This window comes from Sarcophilus harrisii, chromosome 1 (assembly GCF_902635505.1).
Source record: "Sarcophilus harrisii chromosome 1, mSarHar1.11, whole genome shotgun sequence".
NCBI classification, from domain to species: Eukaryota; Metazoa; Chordata; class Mammalia; order Dasyuromorphia; family Dasyuridae; genus Sarcophilus; species Sarcophilus harrisii.
The window spans coordinates 218,880,813-218,893,524 of NC_045426.1; the positions used below are offsets into that span (position 1 = coordinate 218,880,813).

A 12,712-nucleotide genomic window follows, 5' to 3' on the forward strand; every position below is an offset into this window, starting at 1 on the left:
AATATTGAACCACAAAGTAAACTTGATAGTTTTTACTTGACCTGACTGAAAGATAAGGTATTCCTGTGGCTAGTTTGTCAATTATTTAAAGAAATGAAGATTGAATTCCCGGAAGGAGGAACTCTGGAAATAATGATTTGATTATCACAAAATTTTATAGTCTCTATGAGCTGTTGTAAACCTGAGATGCTGCATTCCAGAACTTCGGTATATAAATCTGATTTTTTTTTTTGGTCTTTCTTTTTAAGTAATGATCACTAATCAGTTTTTAAAACTTTTCCATAAAAGTATAATTTTATTAAATTTTATTTCTTATTTACAAGAGAAACTTAAAGGAAATAAAAAACCTTATCTATGCACACAATATGACCCTATCATCTTAAAAGTTTTCCTTTTAGTAGGAATTCTGCTTTAAATTATTGTAATAATCAGAATTTAATTACAATGAATTTCATCTTAATAATTCATGAATTACATTTAATTTCGGCTTCTACTTAAAAACTTTTGCGTTGTTGTAGCTGCTAAAACTTTTTTTTTTAATGATGTTTGTTACCATCCTATTCCAAACAGTAAAGCAATATAATTTCTTTTTTAGAATTTAAAGATTTTTGCCATAAGATTACATCACCGAGCTACCGGAACAACCTGGCAAGCACTAGACGGCAGGGGAGGGCAGGGGCGTGGTCTGTGGGGGAGTTCCCAGAAACAGGTTCAAGGCTGGGCAGAGATGGGGAGGGAAATGAGAGGGGAAGCGATGGGGGGAGGAGGAGCAGGAAAGAACGCTGGCCCCTCCCCTCCCCCATCCAGGTGGAAAGAACGGATCTTTGTGTGGCTCGGTTTGTGGTTGTAAATGCAATTGTCACATATCTCAGTTACACGTATATAAGTATGACGTAAGCTGTAAGATATGTTGGCTGGTTCCGGCGCAACAGAGATACAAAAACCTGGCTCGTAGGAAGATAATGTGGGTCCCGCTTCGGTGGGAAGGAAGGCGAGCATCCGCCACAGACGGGCAGAGAAACAGCCCACGCAGCCCAGGCCACCCCTTTGCTGAGAACCGTTGGGAAGGGGCGGGGAAAGGCGGGGCCCGGCGGGAGAGAGCACCAATCGCCTTGCTCAGGGTGGCCTCTCACATCCCCCCCCTCCCTGTCCCAGCCCGCCCCTCCTTACCCGCCCGGCGCCTCCTCCTGCCCGCAGCCACGTTGACGTCAGTGCTTGCGTGGGAATTCTCTCCTTTCTAGTAGAGCCCAGAAGGTCTGCGCGAGCTGTCAGGCCCCTGAGCGGCCGCTGACCCACCTCTGCTGCCTCCGCTCTGGTTGTCTTTCTTTGTCTCCCTCGCCAGGGGCTGGCTGTTTAACCCGCGCCCCATCCTGCACCCAGCGAAACGGGAAGTTGTCGTGGGCAAAAGCAAGAGAGCCGGACAGCTGCTTAGGTGAGAGCCCTGCGGCGCAGCCAGGAGCCGGGAGGCAGCATCCCCTCGCTGCGTCCCCGGGTGGCGTGGCCTCTGGGTGGCGGCGGCCTCTGCCTGGCGCCGACCCTTCTAGCTTTGCCTTCTTCCGGCGAGCAGAACGGGCAAGAGGGAAGGGGTGCAGTTAACGGTCCCCTGCTCGCCCGCCTATCGCCGTGCCGGCAGCCCCTGGTTCCCTGTTCCAACATCTGCCCCGTCCGGGATGGAGTATAAAAGGAAACCCATTCGAGGCCTGGGGCATTGACCACGCAGCGCAAACAAAAGGTAGTCGCTTCCTCCTGGCCTGCAAGGGGAAAGGTGCCAGGAAGAAAAGGAAATAATGAAGATGCAGAACAGGACTTTTGGGGAGCTGATTAGCCAATGATTAGGTAACGCCTTAGGGAGGGGGTTTAAATCTGACATGGTTTAGAGAAAAACAACTGGGTAGTGTTTTTTCCCCCTCATCAAGGACTTTGAGTGAAATAATAAATAATTAACAATTATGTAGCTCTTTAGCGTTTGTAAAAGCACTTTCATATCTTATTTCATTTGATCTTTAAAGTAAGTCCAAGAGAGATATAGGTGCTTTTATTGTTCTTATTTTACATCTGAGGAAACGGATGCTGAGAAATGTCAAATGACTTGCTCAAAGTCACACTGCTAGGGATTGTTCTAGGCGGGTCTTCTTGACTCTCAATTCTAGCATTTTTTCCACTGTGCTGCCTAGGATGTATGTAAAAAAAAGTTGTGTTGTTGACTGAGAAGTTTTATATCTGATACATATTTGTAAAGGGACTGGCTTTGTTGGTAGAATGAATGGTATAGAGTTGTATGATTAGAATTATAAAGTCACCTTTAGTCACTACCATATATTGATGGGGAGAGGAGTATCTCTAGCTACTGGCATAAATGGATTGTCACCCTCATTATTAGTGGTAAAAAAAGAAAACACACCTGTGTGATTTTTGAGAAAATCATATTTTATTCCTCTTGGGTTTCAATTTCTTGATCTTGTAAAATGAAAGCACTCTCCTAGCTGATCTCTAAGGGCCATTATAACATTTGTGGCCCAGGTAACCAGGGGGCTTAAGGTGGAAAGTATAATTCTTTACTCACCATATAGTCTCTCTTCAGAGAGACTGTACTTTGTATAGAATATTATTTTGAAGATAAATATATGCAGGGAAGAAAATTTCACATCCTTTCTCAGTGCTCAAGCTTACATTGGCAATATTTTATAATATTAGGTAATGTTCTAGTATTGTTGGTAATAAAATAAAATTATTTCCTTTATCTGAAAGCTTTTAGAACTTTGTATCGCCTGTACTTTTATATATATTTTAATTTTCTTATAGTTAATTTTATGCATATCTTATATCTCATTAATTATAAGGTTCTTGGGGGAAAGGATCAGAGGTTATTACAAAACTTCACTTAGAGTAGTCTCTACAAATTTTTGTGCAAAAAAAAGGTGAATTAATGAATCTACCATTTCTCTTGTTATCTAATTGAAATTCTGCCCGTTAAAATTAATGTCCATTTTTTGGTTCATGTTATAACTGAATGGAGACCAATACTTGTCACTTTAATTCTTGGATTATTATTCAAAAAGGACACATAATAATTCATATTGAGCAAGCAAAGAGGAGACTACAAGCAAGATATATAATCTCTTAGTAGCTCCACACAATTCTCTAAGACTAAGAAATAAGTTTCAGAGAAATTCAAATTTCTTCTAGAAGGAGAAATGTTTCATTAATTTTATTTCTAATTTTTCACAATAGAGCTTTCCATAGTAAATATATGTTTGTATACTATAATGTTATATTTAAGACCGTGATAATCCTTTCAGTATTTTACAAACATTTACATTAGAATGCATAACAAAGCAATTATTAGCAGTACTATCTGTTCCCGGGTAAAAAAATAAATAGACTTGTGAAATATACAAGACATTCAAGTAAAGATATTCAAGAGAGTAGTATTTGAAAAATTCATTGGAAAAAGAAGCCATTATTTTAATAAACATAACTGGGAAAATTGGTTAGTAGTTTGGGAGGGAATGGATTTAGACTCTCACATCCCATCATATTTATACCTCACTAAATTCCAGCTGAATTAGAAACGGTTTTTTTAAACTAGCAAAAACATGGGAGAGAACATAAAAATTTGCATTATAAGGGAGGTATTTTTTAATATTTAAGAAATAGGAGAGAATAATTTAAAAAAACTAGATTTCTTAACTATACTAAAATAAATTTCTCTACAACAAAACCAATATAATTTAAAAATAATAGTAGTCAATAATAGTCAATTAACATTTATTAAATGCCTACTGCACACTGTGTTAAATACCAATGATATAAATATTAAAAGAGAAAAGCAGCTCCTGCCCTCAAGAATTTTAGTCTACTAGGGAAGACAGAACACAAAAAGAAACTCAAAAAAGAAGATGTGAGAATAAGGGGAGAGAAGGTACTCAGCTTGTGGACATGATGGAGAAAAGTCAGTCAAAGAAGTCCCAAAGTGAAGTCCCAAGTGAAAAATTTAGATTGTTAAAATACGGCAATGTTTTGTTAATAGATTGTTAAAATATGGCAAATATGACATAAAAATCCTGAAATACATACATTTCATATATATATGTATATGTGTGTATATATGTACATATATATAAAATATCAGAAAGGCCCTGAATTCAGGAGGACCTGAGTTCAAATGTGGCCTCAAACACTTAACATTTCCTAGCTGTGTTATTCTAGGCAAGTCACTTAACCCCAATTGCCTTGCCACCAACAAGAAAAATAATAATATATGTGTATATGTGTGTGTGTGTGTGTGTGTGTGTGTATTTATCAGAAAGGATATAAACAATTTTCAAAAGAGGAAACATAGTATTAATAATTATTTGAAAAAGATTCTTTATTTAATGAGATACAAATTGAAACAACTTTGAAGTATCACTTCATACCTGTCAAACCCCCCAAGATAATTAAAAGCAAGGAAACTGAATGCTGGCAGATTTTCAAAGAATCGAGTATAAGCTGCTACGGAGAATCAAGTATACCTTATTTTCATTGATGATTGAATTGCAAATCTGTATATATTTTTTTAGAATAATCTAGCAGTATCTGCTGAAAATCTCAAACTGTCCCCCCCTAAACTCTAGTCTATACCCTCTGACCCGTTGATTCCATTGTTAACTACATCTTGAAATTTTTATTTAAAACCCATGAATTCATCAAAGATATTCATAGATGCATTATTTATAGTAGCAAAAAATTGAAAGCAGCTTAATGACAAACCAAAGAGGAATTCTAAGGTAAATTTAGGTACCGCAGTGTAATTAAGTTGGTACATGTCATAGACCAGACCTGATTTGGATTAGTGAGGTTGCTCAGGTACAGAATTGGTATAAAATGAAAATTAGCTCATCAAACAGTCAAAATAGGAAGTTTACTTAACCACAGCATATAGAAGATATTCAGCAAGAAGATAGCATTGATTCATTAGATAGTTAACCTCGCTGGTTGGATTGTCAGAAGCATGTGACAAGACTCATGGAAGAACTCCTGATTTTTCATGGGCTTGTTTTTGCATTTAGGTGAAGAGGAAGTTACAGTGTTTGATCTAGTGGCTGCAAGCAGTTTCCTGGCTACCAGCAGCATGGGCAACAGAGGATTTGGGTTCAGGCCCAATGTAGTCCTTAACTTACTCTAACTAGGAACTGATAAGGGCCCTCCACATTGCTGCTTACACAGTACTTCATGTTCTTTCCCCCCTTCCCTGGGAGGAGGGAGAACAAATATTTTCTTCAGAGGCCTCTGCTGAGGGGCTCTCTCATTCTGCAGTGAATGGGTGGATTGTTTCACATTCCTCCTATCCTAAGAGACAAGACACCTACAAAGTGTTCTTACCCTTGGTCCTCTGAGTCCTTCCTGAGGTGAGGGTGATTCCTGGTTTCATCCTGATTGGAACCCTGAGGGGCCTTATCAGTTCCAGATTACAATAACCAAGAGGATAAGGTGGGCCTGTCCGTGCTCTGTAGCTGCTCTGCCCATAGTAGCTGCTGAGAGTGAGCACTCTTGTTTTGTCCTACTCTACCCCTTGACTCAGACCCTCCATTCGGGCCCGACTGGTCTCCTCCATAGATGAGATAAGAAAGCCGCAAGCGTGGCTCAAGCAACCTCGGGGGTTTTAGCTAGTCAGGCCAGGACTGGGGCCCCTCAAATTACAGGAACTCATCCTACCTTTGATGTTTTAAACTTACATAGCTACTATCGAAAATAGGAATATTCGTTGAAGAATTTTTCATATATTCTTATGAGGGAAAAAAAACCCCACAAAGCAAAAAATATAGTTAAAGACTTTTCTGGCTAGTTTATGTGCTCTAGCTGCCAGATGTGAATAGTTGTTATTTCTGCAGGGTTCCTGCAGAATAGACTCCAGCACAGATTATCACCTATCTTTAGGAGCCCCAGTGAGAAAGAAGCTTATAGTTCAAAGGAGCCAGAGTGGGAACAGTCTCTCCTCTCTTTTTGTCCATAACTCCACTTCTAGAAAGGTCACTGGACTCCTGGGGACCATAAGTCCTTTTAAGTGTTAGGAAGACACTGTGTCTTATACCACATTTTCATCAAAGTTCATATGGCACAGTTCCCAATTGCTTTCCATGTGCCATATGAGAAGTGTCAAGAATTTCATTAAAATTTCCACAGTAACTCCCAAATTGCAATCTTCAGGGAGAGTCCAAGTCTACCAAAGCTTTTGCCCTTATAGATCACTATTACCCACTGCCCTCATTCAGAATTTATGCACATTCAACAAAAAAACAGTTTGTAGAATTTATTATTTTTAAAGCAGAATTCTTAAAAATGCAGAGCACAAACCTACAGATAGTTTACTCTCCAATTTCCCTGGGTCAGTGGAAGATATTTCACCTTATGCTATCATAGCCAAAACTACCACCTCCTGAATCACAGAAACCCAAGAATTCATAGCTCCTAACCAGAATGTCTAATCATATTGGATTCCTCTTTTTCCACATCACCTTTCCCCACTTCAATTTAGGTCATTCCAATTCATTCATGTTAACTATTGCCAAGTTATTGTAAATTGGGATTGACGCGGTATTTAGTGATTCAGGTTCAAGCCTGGAATAAAATAAGAAATTATGGGTCATTTAACAGTGAATAAAAGGTTTACAGTGAACAAAAAGTTGATTAACTTCAGCATGGCAAAGCTATTCAGCAGGGTATAAAATTGATTCATTTGGGAACAATTCCTGGTTCTGCTTGTTTCGCCCAGCATCAGTTCATGTAAATCTTTCCAGGCCTTTCTATAATCAGCTTCTTCATCATTTTTATAGAACAATAATAGTCCATTTACCTTCATGTACCACAGCTTGTTCAGCCATTCCCCAATTGATGGATATCCGCTCCTTTTCCAATTCTTTGCTACCACAAAAAGAGCTTCTACAAACATTTTTGCACATGTGGGTTCTTTTCTCTCCTTTATGATTTCCTTGGGATACAGATCCAGTAATGACACTGATCAAAGTTTGATAGTTCTTTGGGCATCTTTTCCTATTATCTTAGCCAATCTGAGAGGGGTGAGATGGTACCTCAGAGTTGTTTTAATTTGTGTTTCTCTAATCACTATTGATTTAGAGCATTTTTTTTTCATATAACTATAAATGATTTTAATTTTATCATCTGAAAATTGTCTGTTCATATCCTTTGACCATTGTCATTGGGGAATGACTTGTATTCTTATAAATTTGTCACAGTTCTTTATATATTTTAGAAATATGAGATCTTTATCATTCTGGCTGTAAAGTTTTTTTTTTTTTTCCAGTTTTGTACTTCCTTTTTAATCTTGTTTCTGTGGGTTTTGTTTGTGGAAAACCTTTTTAATTTAGTGTAATCAAGACTGTCCCTTTTGCCTTTCATAATTTTCTCTAGTTCATCTTTGGTCATAAATTCCTCCCTTCTCCAAAGATTTGATAGGTAAATTATCCCTTTTTCTCCTAATTTGTTTATGGTATCATCCTTTATGCCTAAATCATGTATCCATTTTGACCTTCTTTTGATGGCGTGTGAGATGTAGGTCTACGCCAATTTTTTGACATATTATTTTCCAGTTTTCTCAGCAATTTTTGTCAAATAGTGAGTTCTTATTCCAGAAGCTGGAGTTTGGAAATTTATCAAATACTAGATTGCTATAAGCCTTGATTATTGTGTCATGTGTATCGGATCTATTCCACTGATCTACCACTCTATTTCTTAGCCAATACTAAATGGTTTTGATGACTTCTGCTTTATAATATAGTTTTAGGTTTGATACTGTGGAGCCACCATCCTTTGTATTTTTTCTTTCATTAATTTCCTTTTGTTCTTAAAGATGAATTTTGTTGTTAGTTCTATAAAATAATGTTTTGGCAATTTGATTAGTATTGCACTGAATAAGTAGGCTAATTTAGGCAGAATTGTCATTTTATTGTATTAGATTTCCAGTAGGTTTTTGGATGATTTTCTAGAATTCTCTAAGTATATCATCATATCATCTGCAAAGAGTTTTTCTTCTTCAGTAATCTTTTACAGTAATCAACAGCCTTTACTATATAAAGTTCCCTTATAGGGATATAATTTTAGGGAGCAATCTTTTGGACTACAATTTGATGTGCAGAGCATGATAAAGTTGGAACTCTATATGACCTTAGTTCAAATCCCATCTCTACAACTAACTATATATTACATTTATTTATATACATATTATGAAATATATTGCATATATTTATGGGGGTGTGGAGTCAAGTCCAAGGTAAGATATTTTTGAAATATAGGAAAAAGTTACTTTAAACTATCTATGGCAGAACTTTAGTAATATGATTATGCTTAAATATTTTATTCACAGGCTTGTTGTAAGAATCAAATGAGATAACATATATTATATTTTCTACAAACTTTAAAGTGTTATGTAAATGTTGACAATCTTTTTTGAATGGATTAACAGCAAGCAAGAGTGAATAGGGAAGGTCTAGGTGATGTTAAGTGAAACCCGGGGATTGCCAGGTTATGTTATGTTCAGTCTCCACTCCCCACTTTGTGTGTCCCATCACATAATTCTTTGGCATTTTAAAATTTAAAAAAATCTAGCTCTAAATATTGAAATTTGTCTCTGTTGCCTGAAATACAATTTAGGCATCATTCTTTTTAATAGTAAATTATGCTAAATTATTTATAAATTGTCTCTGTAATCTAAAAAGTTAGCTTGTAAAACTGCAAAACAGTAATTATTCTAGGCAGTATTAAAGTTTTGTAAGATTTGTAAAAAATTATGATAACCATATTTCTGTTGAAATATTAGACAAATTGACATGTATGAAAGACAGTGTTAACATTTATTTTCTGCAAATTTAGGAACTCTATTTTGAGAATCTCTCAAAACGAAAAAAAATCATGGAGAAGAATGGGAACAACCGAAAACTGCGAGTTTGTGTTGCTACTTGCAACCGAGCTGATTATTCAAAACTTGCCCCTATCATGTTTGGTATTAAGGCAGAGCCTCAATTCTTTGAACTTGATGTGGTAGTACTTGGATCTCACCTAATAGATGACTATGGGTAAGGTAGAGATTATACCTTAAATTATTTTACGTAGTTAGAGGGAATTGCATTTTAAACTAGATTTTAAAACTGTTATACTTATTAATGGCACATTCTGTTATGATAACTAGATTGTGAAAATTAAGCATTACTCAGCTTTGAATACAGGGTGTACTGGTAACTTAATGCTATATGACAAATGCATAAAGCTCAAAGGGTCATCTAAACCAAGCCTGTCTTTTTACAAATGAGGAAACTGAAGCCTGGGAGCTTAAGTAATATTTTAAAGATCTTACATTTATAATAATAATACTAATGCCCATATGATAATTGTATTGTGAGAATTATTTTGAATACAGAGGATAATATTAACTTAATATTATATAATGAATACAAATATATGACAAGTTGTTTTTTAATCCAATTCATGTATTAGATAAAGCAAAGTGCAATACAATTAACATTTATTAATTAGATCAATTAATTATTAGTTAAGTGTGGCTCATATTTTGGCCTAAATTTGAAAAAAGTACAACAGGAGAAAGAAATTTAGGAAAAATGTTTGAAAAGATAGAAATGTGTAGTTGTCTTTTGACAAATGTACTTGAAAGTAAATGGTTTTTGAATAATAAGTATGTGTCATTTAATGATTCTCTACTGGTTAAAATAGTGACATTTAGTTTCCAAAGATACTCTAACCTTCCATCATATAATTTTTCTGTTTCAAATGATTTGTTTTAAATTATTTTAATGAAAACATGACATTGACATTTTAACATTAAAAAATACTTCAGCAACCAAGAAGAAATTTGAGAGTGGTTAAATTTTTTTATGTGAAATGTCATGTTTGTTCAGGGAGAATAATATTCAACTTTGCAATGAGGTAGCAGTAACAGTAACAAAAACTGTAAGAGAATGAAATCTGAGCAGATTCCTGCATACATTTGAGATAGGATAGAGAGGAAATTTGATGGAAGAGAGACAGAAATCCAAGTGTTTTTCTTAGCTACCTGCCTCATGATAGAGGATTGAAAAAATTATTAAATTTATGTGGCCATTAAACAAAAAAATTGATAGCATTCTACTATTGAAAGAGAGACCATGAGCCTGAATTGAAGTTATATACTATATAGTCAGTTTCCTTCTTAAAGCCAGAATTTTCATTAAAATGGTATCCTTTCCAAATGAAATATTTCAATGTTGCACTGAGAATTAGCTTTGTCAGCTAGAAGTTTGCAGTTTTATAGACATTTACAGGATTTAAGAGTCCTTCTAATGATCCCTGGTTCAAATCTAAATTTTTCAAAGATTGTGCTTTCTTAGTAAGTATTTATCCCATTCTGAGCTTATCACTGTATTGCTTTTCTTCATATCTTATTACTTTAATTCAAATAAATGTTCTAATGAATTCTTTCTTTCTTTCCTACCTAGAAACACATATCGTATGATTGAACAAGATGATTTTGACATTAATACAAGGCTACACACCATAGTTAGGGGTGAAGATGAGGCAGCCATGGTGGAGTCAGTAGGTCTTGCATTAGTAAAGCTACCAGATGTTCTTAATCGTCTGAAACCTGACATAATGATTGTTCATGGTGATAGATTTGATGCACTGGCTGTGGCTACATCTGCTGCCTTGATGAATATTCGTATTCTTCATATTGAAGGTGGAGAAGTAAGTGGGACCATAGATGACTCTATTAGACATGCTATAACCAAATTAGCTCATTATCATGTGTGCTGCACCAGAAATGCAGAACAACATCTGATATCTATGTGTGAAGATCACGACCGCATTCTTCTGGCAGGCTGCCCCTCCTATGATAAACTCCTTTCAGCCAAGAATAAAGACTACATGAGTATTATTCGTATGTGGTTAGGTAGGTATTATACAAAATATCAATATAATATTGCTTTTGTCCTATTAGAAAATATTGGGTATATATGAATCTCTTTAGTGATTGAATCATGTTGATATCTGTCAAAGATCAGAGGTAAGTTTTTGCTTTGGAGTTGGTTTCTTGGTTCCAATATAAGCCTTATTTGATAACACAATGTACCAGATGATCAAGGATCCTAACTTTAGTTAATAAGACTCACCAAAAAAATTCACCTCATAATCCCTAAGTTTTTTAGATATTTATTTTTTTACTTGATGTGAGGAATATAATTTGAGTTGCTTTCAAATTTTGGAAAACTTTGAACTCCATTTCATAACTTACAAAGCAGAATATTAACTTAGTGAAAGATATCTATATATCTGCTAACCAGCAGTGGTCATCTATTCAGAGCATATCCCTCTTTTGATAAGTAGCTCTAATCAGAAAGTTAAAATAACTATCAAAAGATCTTTGGGGAAGTATGGACTCAAAGGTTAATCTAAACAAAAGAGATATTTCTATTCATACCACAGTAATATCTGAAGAAACTGAGCCTTTCCATTTTATAAAATAACTAACTCCTGGGACAGATAAATATAGCTCAGGACAGCTTTCTACTTTTGTATAGTGCTGGAAATATAATTACAAATTTCAGATTCTCAAATTTTTTTTTCTATTTTTCATACTCCATTTTCATCATATTTGGTCATTATATTGTTGTAGAAATTGATTCCATTTTCATTATAGTTAAGATGCTTTATTTTTTCATCATTGTTTTTTCATGTCCATTTAAATAGTTTTATCCTATCTTAAATGATTCCAATTTATTATTGTTTTTATTTCATCTATATCAGATTGATTCTCAACTGTAGAAGGTGCTATGCTTTGAACCTTTGTCTTCCTTACTTTTTACTTAGTTCCTGATTTCAAATTTACTTGATGTCTTTTGATCCTTTCTGTAATATATTCCTATATCACATATTTGTCCTGTCTTTCCCACTTTAGAAACTTACTACCAATCTAAAATTTGCATATGCACTTTAGCTAAATGTAATGTACATAATGTTAATTGCTTTTAATCACAAAGTATTTTTTAAGCACCTACTATGTACCAGACACTCTGCTAGGCACTAGGGATACCAGTACAAAGAATAAAATAATCACTATTCACAATGAGTTTAAGTCTCATTATTTAACAAAGATAACTTCTAATTATCTTTTGGAATTTGACAATATTTGCAATGAAACACTGCTTTATTCAATAAGATATTTATTCTATAACATAGTTCATTTAAGTGTTTACTAATATAAAATTATCCCATAAATATCTCAAGCTATTTCAAGTGGGTTTCTATAATGTAAATATTTTAAGATAAAACTCTGAAAGAACCTTATTGTCCTTTGCCCACAATATTGCACATTTTGGGAAAAATTTGTTAGAAGGGAAACAGAGAAAAAAGAATAAAATATTTCTGGTATTAAAAAATAAATTTCATTATATAGGGTCTAAAAGACTCCATCATACTTTGAATTTTATGTTACTATCAGTTGTGTTATGATGAAACTCTAGTATATTAGAGATTTGTTTGACATTTTTAATGATTGTTTTCCCAACTTTTCTAGGGATAATATATTATCCTAATTTTAATGTTTATTGAGGATGTTAAATGTATTCAGATATGATATGAAATGAATATCCCCCATTTGATTCTTAGGACTTTTGTAGTATTTGAAATAATAATAAATCTGCAATACATCTTTTTTAAACCTATAGTA

At 34.8% G+C, this 12,712-nt stretch overlaps 1 protein-coding gene across 4 annotated transcripts in view; it reads left to right on the plus strand.

Annotated features, from left to right (window-relative positions):
• Positions 1-12,712, plus strand: part of GNE (glucosamine (UDP-N-acetyl)-2-epimerase/N-acetylmannosamine kinase) — a 75,968-nt gene that overhangs the window by 23,754 nt on the left and 39,502 nt on the right. The window contains exons 1-3 of one of the 4 annotated variants that reach the window (XM_012542690.3): positions 1,202-1,732; positions 8,869-9,071; positions 10,485-10,936. In XM_012542690.3, coding sequence (XP_012398144.1) covers positions 8,908-9,071; positions 10,485-10,936 — 616 coding nt within the window. In that variant the 5' untranslated portion in view covers positions 1,202-1,732; positions 8,869-8,907. Of the gene's footprint in view, positions 1-1,201; positions 1,837-8,868; positions 9,072-10,484; positions 10,937-12,712 lie in introns of those variants that run through there. The other 3 variants (XM_012542688.3, XM_012542689.3, XM_012542687.3) reach the window with 3 other exon arrangements.